This window comes from Microcaecilia unicolor, chromosome 3, assembly GCF_901765095.1.
Source record: "Microcaecilia unicolor chromosome 3, aMicUni1.1, whole genome shotgun sequence".
Classification (NCBI taxonomy): Eukaryota; Metazoa; Chordata; class Amphibia; order Gymnophiona; family Siphonopidae; genus Microcaecilia; species Microcaecilia unicolor.
In genome coordinates this window covers 337,185,843-337,206,290 of record NC_044033.1, presented here as the reverse complement: position 1 = coordinate 337,206,290, position 20,448 = coordinate 337,185,843, and the positions used below count along the sequence as shown (strand labels likewise).

The window sequence follows — 20,448 nt, the reverse complement described above, 5'->3', positions numbered from 1 at the left end:
AGACTTTACAACTAGGTCAGTGGCTGGCAGTAAGGTTGCAGACCCAAAATGGACGCGTGGTAATTTTGATTTTGCCAACGACAAATGGGGTTCACACTTTCCACAAAAATTAAGCTCAAACAAAAAAAGGGGGTGGAAAAGAACCAAGTCCAAGAGATCAGTCCAAACACCAGGATAAGATGCTCCAAGTACAACTTTATTTGGACCCTACACGGTCCGTGTTTCAGCTACAAGAGCCTTCCTCAGGGGTCAATCAATGAGTGCTCAGCTTTACATCGATTGACGGTGGAGCATATGGATATCTGCATTCCTTCACCAACCTCCTCAGGCATCCATTCCATAGGCTCTATCAGTCTGATTTTGCTGCACATCCATTTTCAGCAAAAATGTTAAAAAGACCTTTTTTACAGGTGAACTGTAAAATGGATCGGTGTGCGCCCAAAACCCACACCTATACTACTGCAAGCCATTTTTCAGTGCACCTTAGTAAAAGGACTCCTTAACCTTCCATTACCTCAGGTACAAAAAACTTATTGTGAGCCCCCTAGGGACAGAGAAAGCACCTGTATATAATGTATATAGTGCTGCATATGTCTAGTAGCACTATAGAAATGATTAGCAGTGTAGCATATGACAAAGTTTTCTTGTCTACATTTTTATTACTTTATTTATTGGCATTTAATATTCACAGTGTGACAATCAATATGCAAAGATTGTTTTAGCATCATTCTTCACTTTTATCATGCATTATTAAGGATTTCTCACTGTCAATCAAGAAGTTTTATTTGTATATATTTGTATATGATTTTTGGACAGTTCAAATGTGATTTATGCAATTTATTCACATTCATTTATACAATTTATACTCTAGTGTGGCTTTTATTACTTTTTTAAATTTTTAATTGTGCTTATTTATTTACAAATATATATGTAATTAGTCAATTTTATCTTATTTGTAGAAACTATACCTGGCCACATGGGGGTCTGTGTTCCTTCAATAAACCATTTGCTTTGTGCCACGTGTAAACTGAGTCCTTTCAAAGTCACCATTTACAAACCATTGGTTTGTACATGTAAATATCAAATTTCTGTGTGGAAACTGTGAATAAGACTTCTAAAATAAACCTTGAGGTATCTATTTTCCCCCAAAATGTGCATGCTATTCTAAATAAAATAAATTTTAAAAGTACCTACAGACAAAGGAGGTCCAAGTTTATAAAGGGACTTTTTGGTAGGCAATGTAAAAAAGTAAAAGTGCACACTTAGGGGTCCTTTTACTAAGGTGCACTGAAAAATGGTCTGTGGTAGTGCAGGCATGGGTTTTGGGCATGCGCAGAATCATTTTTCAGTGCACCTGCAAAAAAAAATGCCTTTTTCATATTTTTTCCGAAAATGGACGTGCGGCAAAATGAAAATTGCTGTGCGTCCATTTTAGGTCTGAGACCTTACTGCCAGCTATTGACCTAGCAGTAAAGTCTCACATGGTAGCCAGGCGGTAATGACCTATGCATGTCAAAAGCCACTTGGCGAGCGTCTGATGTGCACATCCAAAAATAAAAATGATTTTTTGGCCATGCGTATCGGACACGCGCCAAAAATGAAATTACCGCAAGAGCCACACAGTAGCCAGGCAGTAACTCCATTTTGGCATGCATTGGGCACATATAGACGCTCACGTGGCTTAGTAAAAGGGCCCCTTATTTCATTGTGAAAATTAGTGCAAAGTCCAGGAGAAAAATTACCTACAGACTTTGTAGATATGTGGGGAGTGTGAAAGTTTCTTTCTGCATGAGATATGCAAGCAATCAAGTTTCAAGTTTTCAAGTTTTATTTATTCCCAGGATTCCAAGTTTATTAAAAGTTTGGTTTATTGCCCATACATTCTGAGCAGTTATCAACAGAATAAAAACTTAAATCTTAAAAAGGAAAAGAATGTCATTTTTTCCAGGAAAGAGATGCAAAGAAATAGAGCATACACACAACATTGTATCAGCAGATCCAGGAACGCCTACACACGTCCTTCCCCCCAGGGACAGCACAATGGGGAGTGCTCCAAAATAAAAACTAACCACCAAAGGTGGCTGAAAATAAGAAAGCCTTTAGTTGATATATCGCTCAAATAGAAAAAAAACCTACAATATTAAAATTCCATAAAAACAAAAAAAAAAGGAAATGCAATATCAAATAGGACAAGAAAGGAAGAAAAGGACAAAGGGGAGTGGGAGTTGCAAAAATACAGTATCAACCTAGTTAGGGACAATCTCAGAGCCACTTTTACAAAGCTGCACTATCGATTCTTGGTGCAGCAGATTCCTATTGGCTTCCTCTCATTTGCCACATGGGAATTGCTAGCATGGCTTTGAAAAAGAAGCCCTTAATGAATAAAAATGTTTACAATCCTGGTTTCAACTTGTCAAGGAAAGCTCTAAGTGGAGATGTACATGAAGGTTATTCGATAGCTTAGGACAAGGTATACTAATAGGAGCATTTTTGATATAATATCTAAATCCAATTTTGGATGCTTTTGAAAAATATATCCAAAACTCCAGTAGCAAACATGCCCATTTTCAAACCAGAAAACCGTTCAACTCTTTGTTTAAAAATTAGCCATTTGCTAGACATTTTTGCACTCAATGCATCTATCTTTTAGGACCATTTTCAAAAACCAAAAAAGTCCAAAAGAAAAATGCACAAAAACCTATGACCGGCATAACATTTTCTTTATCGTCATCAGTATAAAATATTAACTGTTGTTGTTCTTTGTTAGGTGCTTCCTGTTGTTCATATAAGGCTTGACTAAAATAATATAACATTTTGGGAAGAAGATACAGACCAGCAGTCCTGCACTTGAAGCCAGGATAGCAAATATCTCCACTGCCACCATGTACTTGCCCTTGGTGCTCAGATATGTTGGGATGAAGGAGATCCAGACGCTGCAGAACACCAGCATGCTGAAGGTGATGTACTTGGCCTCATTGAAACTGTCAGGTAGATTTCTTGCTAAGAAAGCTACAATGAAGCTGATACCAGCCAGAAATTCCAGGTAACCCAGAACACATTGAAATGCAATTATTGACCCTTCATTACATTCAATTATTATTATTCCAATTTCTGATTGTGTATTAAAATACACAAATGGGGGAGCAATACCCATCCAAAATAGACACAGAACAGCCTGAAGAAGGGAACAGTAAAGGACGATAAAGTTGGAGACCCTGGTATCCATCAATTTCTGGAGTGAGCTTCCAGGGCTTGTAGCTTATAACACCATGACCACAATGATAGTTTTTACCAGTATGGAGGACAGTGCAATAGAGAAAGTCATTGCAAAAGCAGTTTGTCGGAAAACGCAGGTCAAGTTTTTAGGATGGCCAATGAAAAGTAATGAGCAGAGGAAACAATATGAGGGAGATGAGACTGTGACCAATGGTGACCAGCGCTTCGTTAGCTGCATCAGGGTCAGCCGGCCAGAGAATTTAGACTCCGATCAAAAACTGACAGAACAAAACGCTGGCCACCGTTGGTCATGTCTGATTTTTTTGATATAGCTGGAAGAAAGAGACTCCACAGCTAAGTATTTAAAACTTTTTTGAAAAAATGTTGTCTGTTAAATTATACTATTTGCAATTAAATCATATCAGGGAGGTTTTTTGCCAATGATGAAGAAATCCTGCTCTTTCGGCTACTAGCTGGCAGGTTGTTGAGGCTTTTTCCTCCCTGTTTACAATTAACTAATTTCATTTCATTGCTTACAGAAACATTTAAAAATAATCTTTTTTCATTTATATGGTTAGACATTTTTTTGATTCTTTTTCCTCATTTATTTTGTAGTTTCTATCAACTCCTGAAATATACACGTTAGCACCACAGGTATTTTTAGGTATAGAGGACAATTTTGAAAGGGGAGATCTAGTTCAAGAGAGCAAGTTTTTTGTTACTTAGGCAACATTTACTAAAGACATTATAATATAGCAGCGTAAGCGGAAGAAATTGTGCCTACATCACAGGTGCAGATAGTTAGTCCTACTTCAGTCTAGATTATTAGGTACGCACGTCAATCTGCATGTGTATTTGTCAACTCTACTTAAACTCTATCCATGCACAAACCTACCAATAAAGTCAATATGTGTATTTTCATGTCAGTTGTAATTTTGTTAATGGTTATTTATTTGTGTGTATCTAGCCATATGTGCAAGAAAGCAAGTTTAGAAAATAACCCACTTAAAACGTGTACGTCATAATCACCTACACAGGTTGCAAGCTTCAAACAATCTTCCTAATTCTATTTGCACTCTCAAATTTATGGTTTATACTTTTTGCAAATTTGCCCACATAAGTTATAGAATAAGGACAGTTGTGCACATAACTTAACTCAATATTTGACTGTGAATTAGAATTAAGTCTATTACTGGCTATAATTGGCACTAAAGGGCAGTTATGCGCATAGCTGCTGTTAGTCGATATCCAATGTACATCCAATGTACGTCAATTTGGAACTGCCGAGCCCCGGGCGGTAATTCCATTTTTTACATGTGTCCGATACATGTGGCAGAAAATATATTTTATTTTCTACCACGTGGCGCTAACTGGGTGGTAATTGGCAGTGTACACATGCTGACAATTACTGCCTGGTTAACGCATGAGACCTTACCGCTAAGTCAATGGGTGGCAGTAAGGTCTCAGGCCCAAACTGGACGCATGGCAACTTTTATTTTGCCGCACAGCCATTTATGGCCAAAAAAAGGCCTTTTTTGCACGTGCACCAAAAAGTGACCTGTGCTGGTATAGATATGTGTATTGGACATGCACAGGTCTATTGTTCAGTGCACATGTAAAAAAAGGTCTTTTTTTGGCCAAAAATGGCCATGTGGCAAAATAAAAATTGGCACGCATCCATTTTGGGCCTTAGACCTTATTGCCAACCACTGACTTAGTGGTAAGGTCCCACGCATTAACCGGGCAGTAATTGTCAGTGCATGTACACTTCCGATTACCGCCCGGATGCCACGTGGTAGAAAATTAAAAATATTTTCTGCCACATGTATCGGACACATGTAAAAAATGGAATTACCGCCCGGGGCTCAGCAGTTCCAAATTGACGTACATTGGATGTACATTGGATATCGACTAACTGTAAACTAGATACCTGTCCCAGCTACCTAATGAAATCCGCCCTTGACCGCTTCATAGCAGACTTCACATCCCACCTAAACTGCATGCTTCAGCTAGGCCTCTTCCCTAAGGAAAATGGCAATATCCTACTCACCCCGATACCAAAAGATACCAAGAAAAAAACAAATGAAATCACTAACTACTGTCCAGTAGCATCTATCCCGTTGGTGGTCAAACTCATGGTAACTAAACAACTTACAGATTATATAAACAAATTCTCAATATTATACGAATCACAGTCAGGTTTTCGCCCCCTCCAAAGCACTGAGATAGTACTACTCACTCTTCTAGCCAAATTCAAGCAGGAAATAGCAACAGGCAAAAACATCCTTCTCCTCCAATTCAACATGTCTAGTGCATTCGACATGGTAAACCACAATATATTAATAAGAATACTAGATAAGTTCTGGATTGGTGGAAACATAATTAGCTGGATCAAGGGCTTCCTAACCATAAGAATGTATCAACTAAAATCAAATTCAAACATATCATCACTGTGGAAAGCAGACTGTGGAGTACCACAAGGTTCACCGCTATCACCAATCCTATTCAACTTAATGATAACCCCACTTGCCAAGTCCTTATCCAACCAAGGCCTTAACCCTTTCACATATACAGACGATGTCACAATATAAATTCCTTAAAAAACCAAACTGACAGAAATCACCAACGAAATCAGGCTCAGCTTGAACATCATGGACTCAATAAAGAAAAAACACATTGTCTCATCCTCTCATCCCACCACAGCACGGACAACTCCACAAGTATCAACACCCCATATCACACCCTTCCTATCTCAGACAGCCTGAAAATCCTTGGCGTTACAATGGACCGTAACTTAACACTAGACAGCCAAGTGGCATCCACAACAAAGAAAATGTTCCACTCAATGTGGAAACTCAAACGTGGGAAACAATTCTTCCCGAGGGAAACATTTCGCAACCTGATTCAATCAATGGTACTAAGCCACGTAGACTACTGCAATGGAATTCATGCGGGATGTAAAGAACAAACCTTGAAGAAACGACAGACCGCTCAAAACATGGCAGCTAGGCAGGGCCGTGCCTAGGGTCTGTGGCGCCCCCCTGCAGACTATCAGTTGGCGCCCCCCCCCCCCCCATGAAAATGATCACTCACCACTTGCCATACTGATAGGAATTGTCAGCAATATTCTTAGAAACAAATTGCTATACATTGCAAAATAAAATAGCAGATGTAAATTCTCAAAGTGGACATATTCCAAACACTAAAATGAAAATAAAATGATTTTTTTCTACCTTTGTTGTCTGGTGACTTTCTTTTTCTGATCATGCTGGCCCAGTATCTGATTCTGCTGCTACCTGTCCTCTTAACTCCGTTTCCAGGGCTTCCTTTCCATTTATTTCTTTTCTTTCCTTTCCTCCTTTCTTCTTCATTTCTGGTCCTCAGCTTCTGCCTATTTTCTTCATCCATGTGCAGTTTTCTCCTCTCTTCCTTTTCCCTCATTTCATCTCCTTCATCTCTCTTCCCTCCCCTCTATGTCCAGCAATTTCTCCTCTCTCCCTGAGCCTTGCCCTCCCATCCATGCTCCTCTGCCCCCTCCATTCGTTCCTATCCAGCAATTCCCCTCTCTCCCTGAGCCCTGCCCTCCCATCCATGCTCCTCTGTCCCCTCCATTCATCCCTATCCAGCAAATTCCCCTATCTCCCTGAGCCCTGCCCTCCCATCCATGCCAATCCATGCTCCTCTATCCCCTGCCCCCTCCATTCGTTCCTATCCGGCAATTCCCCTCTCTCCCTGAGCCCTGCCCTCCCATCCATGCCCATCCATGTTCCTCTGTCCCCTGCCCCCTCCATTCGTTCCTATCTAGCAATTCCCCTCTCTCCCTTCCATGAACCCTCCCATTCCTCTCTCCCCTGCCCTCCCGCTCCCAACTGCTCGCCCTCTTCTCCCCCAACATCCCTTTCCTTTTTTTTTCTTTTAAATTTACCTCCATCCGGCAGCGCAGGCGCAGCATCAGTGAAGGAGGCGGCGCTCCCAATGTGTCTAGCCTTCCCTTCGCTCAGTGTCCCGCCTTCTTCTGACGTCATTTCCTTGACGTCAGAAGAAGGCGGAACACTGAGTGAAGGGAAGGCTAGACACGTCGGGAGCGCCGCCTCCTTCACTGACACTGCGCTGCTGGACGGAGGTAAATTTAAAAGAAAAAAAAAGGAAAGGGATCTTGCGGGAGAGAAGAGGGCGGGCAGTTGAGCAATGGGAGTGAGAGGGCAAGGTAAGCATGGTGCGGCGCCCCCCTGCCATGCTTACCCCGCTTATCATGTTGGCACGGCCCTGCAGCTAGGCTTATATTTGGAAAAATGCGATTTGAAAGTGCAAAACCCCTCCGTGAAAAACTACACTGGTTCCCAATCAAAGAACGCATCGCCTTCAAAATCTGCACCCTAGTTCACAAAAAATCATCTACGGTGAAGTCCCGGAATACATGACAAACAAGATCGACTTACCAATTAGAAACACATCCAAATCCACACGAACTTATCTAAATCTGCACTACCCAAGCTGCAAAGGACTTAAATACAAATCAACTTATGCATCCAGTTTTTCCTACATAAGCACACAACTGTGGAACGCATTACCAAGAGCCTTGAAAATGACGTACGACCACCTAAACTTCCGGAAATCACTAAAAACTAACCTGTTTAAAAAGGCATACCCTACCGATCCAACTTAAATGCCTGATCTCTGCAACACAACCAAACTAAAACACTTAATGGACATAACACAACTCTTCCGTTCTACGATTCCCTAATGTGGCTGCACCACATGAACTTTATCTTACCGCAAACGCCTCTCCGGTACTATGTAAGCCACATCGAGCCTACAAATAGGTGGAAAAATGTGGGATACAAATATAACAAATAAATAAATAAAATGCACTGTAAGGACAGAGTATTGTACAGTTAGAGAAGCCCAAGGTTACATACCAGATCATTTGTAGACTATTTCCCTGAATTCAGGAAATGTATTTGGCAAGTTTCACATATTCATGTTAATAAACATTTTTTTTAACACTAGCAATTTTTTTTAACATGTGCTAAGAGAATGTGTGAAAAAAAAAATGTCTTACCTGATCATTTTCTTTTCTTTAATCACAACCACAGCCAGTGTTAGACATGCTGGGGCCCAGGTCAGAAATTAAGGAAGTGACCCCCCAATCCCCTCTCTTCCCTCCCCTGATCTCCCCACCCACCATTATTACCATACAGAAAACAACTTTAAATGACTTCTTCATACACAAAACACAGACAGACCTTCACCAAATACAGAACAAGGGATCACACATTGAGGTAACTGCGGAGGTGTGGAAAGCAACAGCATGCGTCTAGTTGAGGTGGCCTGGAACATCAGAAAGCAGAACTAATCAGTGCCATAAATAGTGGAGCTGGAGTATATGCACAGAAGAGGAGCCTGGTCAGAGCGGCCTAGTGCAGGAGGCCATGGCAAGGCATACGAAAGCTCCAGTACAAGTCCAGGAGAGCTGGGCTGGGCTCCCAAGTTGTGCTTTTAAATTGAATCCCCGTTTATATTTGGGTCAGATGGTTGCTGGGATAGAGGGATGCTTGCAAGCAGGCACTCAAGTAAAACAGAAGCTGGGTTGTTGAGGCTTTAAGCTAGCTCAGATGTGCAGATGGAGCACATAAGTGACAGTTGAAAATTGAGAGCAACGCAAGAGCCGGTCGACGAAGGTGAGTGATGCTATACAATGTGAGAGAATGTGTAGGATGAAAAAAAAAGCAAACAAACATAAAAAAAGAACTCTGATATTGAGTGCTGTGCAATACAGGGGCTGGAAGGAGCAGGAGCTTACAGAGTGACAGGGTTCATGCTGCTTCGAGCCTCTCTTTGAACTGTGGCTCTTGGCTGAGGCAGTTGGGAGCACTGTTCCCTATAAGTTGAACGGAAGTCCTCCATTTATAGTCTTGCCAGTGGGGGGGGGGGGGGGGGGGGGGGGTGCTGTTTCACTATCATGTTTTCAATATTGAGGGACAGGCAAGTTCTGCAGACTCCAGGGAACCTGCCTGTCCCTAGAAATTGAAACCACAACATCGAAGCACCACCCCCTACTGGTGGCAATGCAGTTGGCAGACACCCACTCAGCTTAGAGGGAACAGTGGTTAGGAGAAAAACTGTTAAATGGGAAAGGGCAAGTGTTGCATGACTCTTTGAGAGACAGATTTGTTTAAATTTTCTTTTAATATTCAAGCACCTTTCTGACCTCATATGCAACTTTCTTTAAATGAGTCCCCTTATTTTCAAATTCCTGTTACTCAATCATATCTATTTGTATGTTACATCTTTGCTTACACCCTATGCTGTCTATTGAAATGTTTGATCACATATTGTGTTGACATTGTAATGTAGCATACAATTCCATATGTCGTATTGCTAGTAACTATCTATTGCTTACGTTTGAATTATTCTTGCTGTACACCATCTTAAGTGAATTCCTTCAAAAAGGTGGTAAGTAAATCCTAATAAATAAATAGGGCTGCATGTTAATCACAATGAATGCTGTGATTAACTCGTTAATCATTAATCACGATTAAGGATTGACTGACCTCCTTCTCTCCCTCCCCAGCCCGCACGCCCAGTCTGGCATCTCTTGCTCTCCTCCCAGACCACAGGCAGCTCTCCCTTCCCAGTTTACCTCTTTAGTTGTCTTCGCCCTGCACTGAATGGCAGTGTATTGAAATGCCTCAGCCTGCAACTTTATACCCAACCCAGTCCTGCCCCCTTCTGATGCAACTTTCTATTTTAAGAAAGGGGCACAAGTCAGAAAGAAAGGCCCGGTGCGGGCCGAGGCAGCATGTCAATACATTGCCAGCCACTGCAGGGTGAAGATTTACTGCAAGACATCTGATGAGGTAAACCTGGAGGGGAGAGCCACCACCGCTGTCGCCACTGCCATGGTCTGGGCGAGATAGCGGGTGGGTGAGCAAGGGAGAATACAGGAGGGTGGGGGGAATTGAAGAAGGTGGGAAGGTGGGGGGAATTCAGGGAAAATATGGCCGAAGAGGCATATTTGAGAGAGAGAGAGAGAGAGAGAGAGAATGGGTGAAAGCACAGGAGTCAAAGGAGGAAAGATAGAGAAAGAATATATGAAGGAATGAGGGGGGCACAAAGAGGTATGTATGGGGGTTTATAGAACACTGCTCCTCACCCTTAAGAAAAGGCCCTCTCTAACTAGCATGGGCCACCTTAAGAGCACTAAACCTGTCCTGGGAGGAAGTGAGCCGGGAAGGGCGGAGTCAATATCTGGGAGTTTAAAAGACGGGGCCAGGCTAAGGTTAGAGAGGGTCAAGGAAGGAAAAACTGAAGCTCAAGTCTATGCCTTCACTGAATAAATTTAGCTGCTGTGACCTGGTTTTTTTTTTTTTTTTTTAAAGGCTGCTCTTTTTACTACTACTACAAATTATTATATATCAGCCACCCACAATTTAGACAGATAAAAGAATATTTATTTATTTATTTGTTACATTTGTATCCCACATTTTCCCACCTATTTGCAGGCTCAATGTGGCTTACATAGTTCCGTAACGGCGTTAGCCAGTTCTGGTAAGAACAAATACAAGGTGATATTGTGTTAGACTAAGGTTCATGTATGGTGAATACAATAAGAAAACTCAGAGAGGAAGAGGAAGAGTTAGGATATGTCCATTAGGAAGGCCAGCGTATGAGAAAGGCAATTCTTTAATTCTTACCAAACTAGAAAAGTAAAAGAAAAACTAACTTTTTTTTTTAATCTGAGAAGAACAAGAAGAACAAGAAGAGAGAGCGCAATAAACATGAAAAAACGGTTCTCCTGAGCCGAAAAGGGAGTAGCAGCAAAAACACAGCTCTCCTGAAGCGCGGATCAAAAAGAACTAATGGTGACACGCTCGTGTCGCGGCCGGGAACCTGCTCGCACATGCGCGGTACGTTTTGTCCCGCGCAACGTAGCACTCTCGAAGTTTCTTTGTTTTGAAGAGTTCCGGTCTCCTGGGCCGTCACAGACGACGACCCATCAGTGATAATATTCAGCCTGCTTGTCCTCGGAGAATTACAATTACAAATGCTAGTTTCTCATGTGGAGAGGAGGGGACACAAACATGTGGTCTATCACTGCCTCTCCAACATAATGCTCTTGTTCAATCGTTTATATACCTTTTCTGTTAAGCAAGGCTTCACATACTTCAGCACTTATCTTCCTGAGAGATCATTCTATTCTCTGTTCTCACCATATATTTCCCTTAAGTCGCTACATCACATTCTTCTGTTTATACTAGTTTATTTCCCAGAAGACCTGAGAACCTACAGGTTGTGTTTGGGGTGGGACAGCCCCACCAGACACAGGGCCAGATGCACTAAACTTAATGAGCCATTAACGAGCCATTAACGAGCAAATAGATAACCCTGGCATGCACTAAAGGCTTCTCCGAGCCATTTTCCGATCACGGTAGCAGCTAACGAAAACGGAATGCAGATGAGCAAATTAGTATTAAAATGTGTAGAAACCGTATTGTAATGAGATGCACTACCGTTTTCCGATTGCCTAACCATGGAAAATCTAATGAGAGGTCTGTACCTCTTGTTGGGGCTGCGCGGGATTGAAAAAGTTCTATAAAAGTGACAAACAAACAAAAATCGGGGGGAAAAAAGTCCAAGTGCTTGTCAGGGACGTCCTTTATGGACATCCTTCACTCAAAAAAATCCTGTAAGAAGTTACTTTCTGGTGGACAAAATACAGTAATACAAACAAACAAAATAAATACCTCAGTTTCTGTTTAGTCCCTGGACGGAGCAGGGTCCTTAAGATCTCACAAGTAATTTGGGATATTTAAGAATTCTTTATCAAGAACTTTAAAATTATGCACAAAAAAAAAAGTATCAGAATTATGTAGCATCATGCAAAAGTGTATACAATTATTTCTCTAATAGATTTAATAATGCCGTACACGGAGAGTGCCGCTGAACGCCGGACACCTCCGGGACATCTTACGAGCTCCTGCGGGACATCTTATGAGCTCCTGTACCAGCGATTTTGGCGCTGAGGTGCGGCTCCCGACCGGCCTCATGGCCCGGATCCAATCCCCACCCGCTCCCAGGACAGAGGGCCCACTTGTGGACCGAGGAACACGGACTTCCTCCGACGGTTCTCCCCAGGCGAGCCGACGCTGGAGACGGCTCTATCCAACCCGAGAGCACAGCGCTGCTCTGATCATAAGCACCTTTCTTCGACCCGGCATCACAGGCTGAAAGTAGCACCGCCGCACATGCTCTGAGGCGAGGGGAATGCTGAACAGCTGACCGCATGCCAAGACCGAATCAGAGCGGCAGAAGAGAGGACCACTGCGCGCTGGGAGACCGCCTCGAAGTGAAGCCCGACAGTGACCCCGTGAAGGATCAACACCCGCGGCTGACCACTGCGAGTCCGTGCCGACAGTAGCGGCTGAGCAGTGAGAGGCCCACACCCACCCTGCACAAAGCTGGTTCCCTTGCGTCTGCCTGTTTGAGCCTTCCTCTCACCTGTACAGTGGTTATCTCATCGCGATCCCTGCCTCCAACCAGTGCAACAACTCAAAAAATGGCACTCCGCTTCAAAAAAGACGTCCTTTTTGGACGTCATCCCCCCCCCCCCCCCCCACTGCAATAATAAAAACGTCCTGTTGTGATTGGCTCAGAGACTTCCAGGTCTCTCAGCTGAGTGAAGCACGTCCAAAAAGCACGTTTTTATTATTGCGGGGGGGAATTACATCCAAAAAGGATGTTTTTTTCGATGGACGTCCTCAACTGCACTGTCCTGGATCGAGCCGCATCGGAGCCTTCCTGCAGCAGGCCGTGGAGGGGGTGAGCGATGCTGCGTCTTCGGGCGGCATAGGGAGGCATGTTTGGCATGCGCAGAGCAGCCAGCATAACGCTTGGCTGCTCTGCACATGCTCAACTGGCAGATTGGCCAACCGTTTAACGATGGAATAGAGAATGCAAGTGAGCTACAATGAGCAGCTCATTTGCATTTCCTTTCCTTGATGCATTCCCGTTGCTTACCGATTCGCTAAGGAATCGGTAAGCAACGGGCATTAACGATTATTTTAGTGCATCTTCCCCACAGACTGCTTGGCCTGCTAGCCAGAGGCCTACTTGAGACTGTTACTGTTTCATCTGAGGTTCCTGGCCTGTGAAGTAACAGGTCCCAGGTGAAAGAAAAACAATTACTTTCACCTTTATATACCTTGTCTGGCTGAGTTATTCCAGGGCCACCCCATAACCCTTGCCCAGGGTCTCACAGGACTCTTAATCATTTGCATTATTCACTTCATTGTGCTTCATTAAAGTCAATTGGGAAAGCATTTTTTGCACTCTACTAGTGGGATTTTCCATCTATTTTGTTTATCAAATTGTTTTATATTTGATTATCATCTTTCACAGATTCAACAGTACTTTAAACCTTTAAGAGTGACTTGATGACCCCATGAAACAAGAAATGGGGCAAAGGGCACTAACAGTGGCATAAAGAATACAAGCCCCTCTCAAAGGGGCAAAGAAGCAGAAAGAGTGAAAAGAAGAACCCAAAGCTTAGAAAAAAAGGTCAGTGTAACATCAACAATAGCAGGGCACTGGAAGAGGGTAACGTGCCACTAGCATTGGCAGTGTTTATGATATACTTGCAAAGTGTGATTTATTCTAATAGATGTTTAAATAAAAATGTCAGGCAGGAAACAGGAGTAGGGCAAGCTGGCTTTTCCAATCACCAAAGGAGACATATATATGATTCCAAATCGTCATTAAGAAATAATACCTTCCCGGGTCACTTCCTCCCAGGGCAGGATCAGTGCTCTTAAGTAGGCCAGATGACCCCTCCCACCCCCCCCCCACCCCTAAAGATGTGAATAAAAATGGTGCTTTCCAGACTCTATACCAGCTTCAGATGTTATAGCCAGTTCTATTAGAGCAGCAAGCAGGTCTCTGGAACAGTGTATTGGAAGGGGACCCAGGCCCATATCTCTACCTGTTAATTTTGTAGTGAAAACTGTGAGCCCTCCAAAACTCACCAAAAACTTACTGTGCCCACATATAGGTGACCCCCTTCACCTATAAGGGCTATTGTAGTGGTGTACAGGTTTTGGATAGGTTTTGAGGGCTCAGAAGACAAAATAAGGGGTGACGGTGAGATGTGTACCTGGGACCTTGTATATGAAGTCCACAACAGTGCCCCCTAGGGTGTCTCATTGCTCTTCTGTGATATTTGTGTGACCAGTCTACAGAGTACTCGCTCCTTCCTTCTACATTCCAGTAGTTTGATTTTCTACTCATCCACTTGTACATTTTTTTTTTTTAATGGACCAAAATGATAAACGTACCTAGCACCAATGTCAGGTTCTCAGGTTCAAAACACGCAGGCACGGACTCTGGAGTAATCATGAGCCCTTGGGCTGCTGACGAGGAGAGGCAGCAGCAGGCAAAACCCACCAACCAACACTGGGCTAGAACGTACCGGACTGGTACGCACTGAACTGGAACACACTGGACAGGAACACATGGGACTGGACCTAGGTTTCACCTACACTTACCCGCCGTTCCCCGGGGATTGAGCCCCCGGGTGCAGGCAGCCGGCAGGGCTCGGAGGAAAACTGGTACTGGAACTAGCAGGCAGGAACACCAGAGAACACACTAGGAGGGACACTAAACAAGCCAGACCACAACAGGGTTCAGGATAGGAATCAGGATACAGGATTTCCAAACAGACCGGACTGGAAGGAAACTGAAAGCAAACAGGGCTGACAGGGTTCAGAAGTGCCCACAGGCACCTAGACAAAAGCAAGGCAGACAGGGATTCAGAAGTGCCCACAGGCACCTAGACAAAAGCAAGGCAGACAGGGGTTCAGGGTACTCAGACAGGAGGGAAAGGAAGCCAAAAGCATACAGGATTCATAAGTGCCACCAGGCACCCAGACAAGAGCAAGGCAGAAGTGCTAACTGCACCAGGAATACAGGGTTCTCAGACAGGAGGGAAAGGGAGCCAAAAGCAGACAGGATTCAGAAGTGCCACCAGGCACCCAGACAAGAGCAAGGCAGAAGTGCTAACTGCACCAGGGATACAGAGTTCTCAGACAGGAGGGAAAGGGAGCCAAAAGGACTGGAATCAGGATAGGATTCAAGGCAAGCAAGACAAGGCAGAAATGCTAACAGCACCAAACACTAACCTGGGCCTTTGGCGTTTGCAGAGGCCCTGAATGGAAGAACACCACTTCCTTATCAAGGGCCTGACTGATGATGTCACAGCTACAGGACTCAGACAGAAAGCATACTGAAGCACAGAGAGGCTCAACACACACAGGTGCAGCATAGTGGAGTAATTAGAGCCACGCTAGAAGCAGCCAGCACACAGAGACAGAGGCAGAGCTAACTTAGGCAACACACACAGGTGCAGTATAGTGAAGCAATTAGAACCATGCTAGGAGCAGCCAGCATACAGAGACAGAACTAACTCAGGAATGACAGACAGAAGCCGGCTAAGAAGCTGACCACCAGAAATGAGGTAAATTTGAGAGGGGTCATCACCACAATTGTAACAACCAAAACATGTTACATGTGGCCATTTTCAAAATAAAAGAGATAGACTTTTTGCTTTTTTGAAAATGGCCATATTTCCTGTTCCGATTTGGGACGCTTAGCACAAGCTATCCAAAGTCTGACTTAGGCGTCATCTCGAGAATGCCCCTCCACTCCTACCTGTGGTAGGTTCTTCTTTAAGACCTAACCTGCTAGCAACTACATTTTGTAGACCCTTGTCAGTGAAGGCATTTGACAAATCAGCTGACTTACATGGCTGCAAATCTTTATCTTCTGTGCTGTGGTGGTTGTTATATTGTTACCTTGATTGGTTGTAAGATACCTTTGTACGGAACCATGTTGTTTGCAATTTACTGCCCTTTCTGGTTTGGTGATAAATGCTCTTGTGTGAATGGTTCTGTCCTATCTGAAATTTTGGCATTCTTTTCTTCCCTTTGATTTAGTCTCTCTCATTTTGGCCTGCCTGCCAGTATAGAAAGTAGAAATAAACTATAAATTAAGACACTCTCAATATCTGAAGTTTCTGATGGAAAATCCTGAAATAAGGATCCATCACAATCTGCATCAACCAGAAGTTGCTCCATACCAATCTCAGCATGGAATAGAGGGCCTCTTATTCTGCTCTTTTGTCTTTACTGTAAACTCTACTGTCTCCTGTCCCCTCACCCTACATTGCTTCTGCCTTCCTCCACCTCTCTGTGGAGATAGGAGAGAACTCATCTTTCATAGATGCATTAGATTTTTCAGATGTGGATACTTTCCTCTATAGAACAATCTCTTAGGCTTGACTAGTCAACTACTGTAGATTGTAGACCATTCTCTTTTGTTCTTTACTGCTAAGTCTGCTGCTTGTCCTAGATCTCTCATTAGTAGTATCAGCTGAGTTCCTCCTCTACTTAAGAACATAAAAGTAGCCATACTGGGTCAGACCAATGGTCCATCTAGCTCAGTATCCGGTTTCCAACAGTGGCCTAGACAGGTCACAACAATCCTGTCAGAAAAATAAATCATGGCAATATTCCATGCTACAAAACCCAGGGCAAGCAGTTGCTTCCCCATGTGTCTCAATAGCAGACTATGACTTTTCCTCCAGGAACTTGTCCAAACCTTTTATAAACCTAGATACGCTAACCGCTGTTACTACATCCTCCGGCAAACAGTTCCAGTACTTAACTATTCGTTGAGTGAAAAAATATTTCCAACTGTTTGTTTTAAAAATATTTCTATGTAACTTCCTTGAGTGTCCCCTAGTTTTTGTACTTTTGGAATGAGTGAAAATTTGATTTACTTCTACTCAATCTACACTATTCAGGATTTTGTAGAGAGCAATCATAATCTCCTCGTCCGTCTCTTTTCCAAGCTGAAGAGCCCTAACCTCTTTCGCCTTTCTTCATACAAGAGGAGTTCCTTCCCCTTTATCATTTTGGTCACTCTTTTTGAACCTTTTCTAATTCTGCTATATCTTTATTGAGATACTGCAACCAGAACTGAATGTAATACTCAAAGTGTGATTGCACCATGGAGCAATACAGAAGCATTATTGTATTTTCAGTATAATCACCATCCTTTTCCTAATAATTCCTAGCATCCTGTTTGCCTTTTTGGCCACCGCCATACATTCAGCAGAAGATTTGGGAGTATTATCTACAATAACACCTAGATCTTTTTCTTGAGTGCTGACCCCTAAGGTGGACTCATGCATCATTTAACTATGATTTGGATTATTCTTTCCAATGTGCATCGCCTAACATTTGTCCACATTAAATTTCATGTGCCATTTTGATGCCCAGTTATCCAATTTCCTAAGGTCTTCTTGTAATATTTCAAAGTCCGCTTGTGTTTTAACAACCTTGAATAGTTTTGTATCATCTGCAAATTTAATCACCTCATTCATCATTCCAATTTCCATATCATTTCTAAATATATTAAATAGCACTAGTCCCAGTACTAATCCCAGCGGCACTCCAGACTCCTCCACTGAGAGAAATGACCATATAATCCTACCCTGTTTTCTGTCCAATAACCAGTTCCTAATCTACAGAAGGACATTGCCTCCTATCCCATGACTTTTCAAAAGCTTACTGAAAGTCTAGATACAGTACATCAACCAGATCAACTTTTTCCACATGTTTATTCACACCTTAAAAGAAATGATGCAAATTGCTGACTAGAGTTATGCATGCAATTCTGGCCCGAATTGGGCATATAACTTGATTAACAAGCTGATAATTGGACCCTAACAAGTAATTAACCGCACTAGTTGGCAATAATTAGAATTCAGAATTTACATGCGCTACTTTAAGCGTATTCTATAAAGTGGTGTGTGTATATTCTACCGTGTTGATTTCAAAAGTGGTTGTGGCCACGGGAAGACATGGGCAGGTCATGGGCATTCCTAAAATTTACATACAGTGTTATAGAATACACCCACTTCCAACTTAGGTTAGGCTTGGGAATTTACACCAGGTTTTACCTGCCATAAATGGCCCATGACTACATTTAGTCGCAGGGATGGGCACTAGGCATAATCTATAAACTGCACCTAACTTTAGGCATACTTTATAGAATACACCAAGGCATATTATTTTGGTGCCATATATAGAATCTAGCCCCATGTCTTTGAAAATCACCATTTGTCTCATCACCTCTTTCATATACACACAACTGCTGTCTTTACTGACCTTTAATGACAGATGTATGCAAACAAAAACCCATCTGACTGAACTCTTTAAGCAAAAAGGTCTATTTACTGCAGTGAGTTTATCCACCTACTGTGGAATAATTGTCAAAATTAATGTGTAATAGTTACTAAAGTACCATATTAACTATTGGTGCATTTGAATTTTCATGTTAACAGTTAACGAAGCTGAGAGTGAAGGAGGAGCCTAATGGTTAGTGCAATGAGATGACAACCTGGGGAACCAGGTTCAATTCCCACTGTATCTCTTCATGACTCTGGACAAGTCACATAGCCCTCTGTTTTCCCCCGGTACAAAATACATACTTGTATATAACATGTAAACCACTTTGACTGTCACCACAGAACGGCAAAACATTAACTCCTGTCCCCTTTCCTAAATAGTCCCCAAGTGTTTCTCCATTGAATGGAGGATGACTCAGAAATCTAATCAATATATAAAGTTATTCCAATAAAAAGATATCGCCAACAACTTTATTATTGACCATTATAGCTGCTCAATTTTTATATTCAAATTGTGTATAATATCTAATTTTAGTTATAATATAACACGTGAAATTTAGGATGGCCTCAACCAATGATGCAGTTTATGGATTAAAAGGACATTCAACTTGGACTTGGCCAACGACTGATAATATTTAAATTAATCCATCTTTTGCACAAATATTAATAATTCTTGTTTTTTGATAAGCATTTTCTGCTGTTCCTTTCAGGTCTCAGCAGAATAACATAGCACTTAGGGAAAAAGATACAGCCAAGAAGTCCAGTACTGGAAGCCAGAATAGCAAATATTTCTACAGCTACCATGTGCTTGCCCTTGGTGCTCAGGTATGTTGGGATGAAGGAGAACCAGACGTTGCAGAACACCAGCATACTGAAGGTGATATACTTGGCCTCATTGAACCTGTCAGGCAGATTTCTTGCTAGGAAAGCTACAATGAAACTGACACCAGCCAAAAATCCCAGGTAACCCAGAACACAGTAAAATGCAACTATTGACCCTTCATTACATTCAGTTAGTATTGCTCCAATTTCTGATTTCGTGTTAAGATATGGAAATGGGGGAGCAGTGAACAACCAGGCAAGGCACAGAACAGTTTGAATAAGAGAACAGAAAAAAACTATAGAAACTGAGACCCTGGAACCCATCCATTTCCGTAGCTTGCTTCCAGGCTTGGTGGCATGAAAGGCTGTGACCACAGTGATGGTTTTTGCAAGTATAGATGAGAGAGCGATGGAGAAAGTGATCCCAAAGGCAGTCTGTCGGAGAATACAGGTCACTTTGTCAGGGTGTCCAATGAATACCAAGGAGCAGAGGAAACAGAGTATGAGGGAGATAAGGAGAATGTAACTGAGTTCTCGGTTGTTGGCTTTCACTATGGGGGTGTCTTTGTAATGAATAAAGATGCCCAAAATGACAGTATTAATGAGAATTAAGAAAATACAGATGAAAGTCAAAATTATCCCCAAAGGCTCTTCATAGGTCAGGAAGGTTATCACTTTTGGGATGCAGGTATCTTTTTTCTGATTGGGCCATTGGTCCTCTGGGCATTTCATACAAGCGTCCATATCTGAGAATTAAAAATATTGTCCCATTATCTCACAAATAGAATCAGTTATAGGACACTAACTTTTCCCTTATAATAAGATATGTTTCAAAATGACAAACCTTACTTCACTGCCTTTTCACATCAGTATCACAAATAAAGCCTTAACCTGATTTGACTCATACCTCACCTCCAGAACCTATACTACTACTACTACTTAACATTTCTATAGTGCTACTAGGGTTACGCAGCGCTGTACAGTTTAACAAAGAAGGACAGTCCCTACTCAAAAGGAGCTTACAATCTAAAGGACGAAATGTCAAGTTGGTATAGTCTAGATTTCCTCAATGGAGGTACAATGGTTATGTGCCGAAGGCGACATCGAAGAGGTGGGCTTTGAGTAAGGATTTGAAGATGGGCAGGGAGGGGGCTTGGCGTATG

General features: G+C 42.5%; 1 protein-coding gene across 1 annotated transcript; it reads right to left on the bottom strand.

Moving 5' to 3' along the window:
- Positions 1–19,126: 19,126 nt before the first annotated feature.
- Positions 19,127–19,774, bottom strand: LOC115464739 (vomeronasal type-2 receptor 26-like; the record flags this gene model as incomplete). The annotated part of the gene is made up of 1 exon (XM_030195094.1): positions 19,127–19,774. A coding segment is annotated over one exon (648 nt), but the record flags the coding sequence as incomplete, so codon positions are not given.
- Positions 19,775–20,448: the final 674 nt, after the last annotated feature.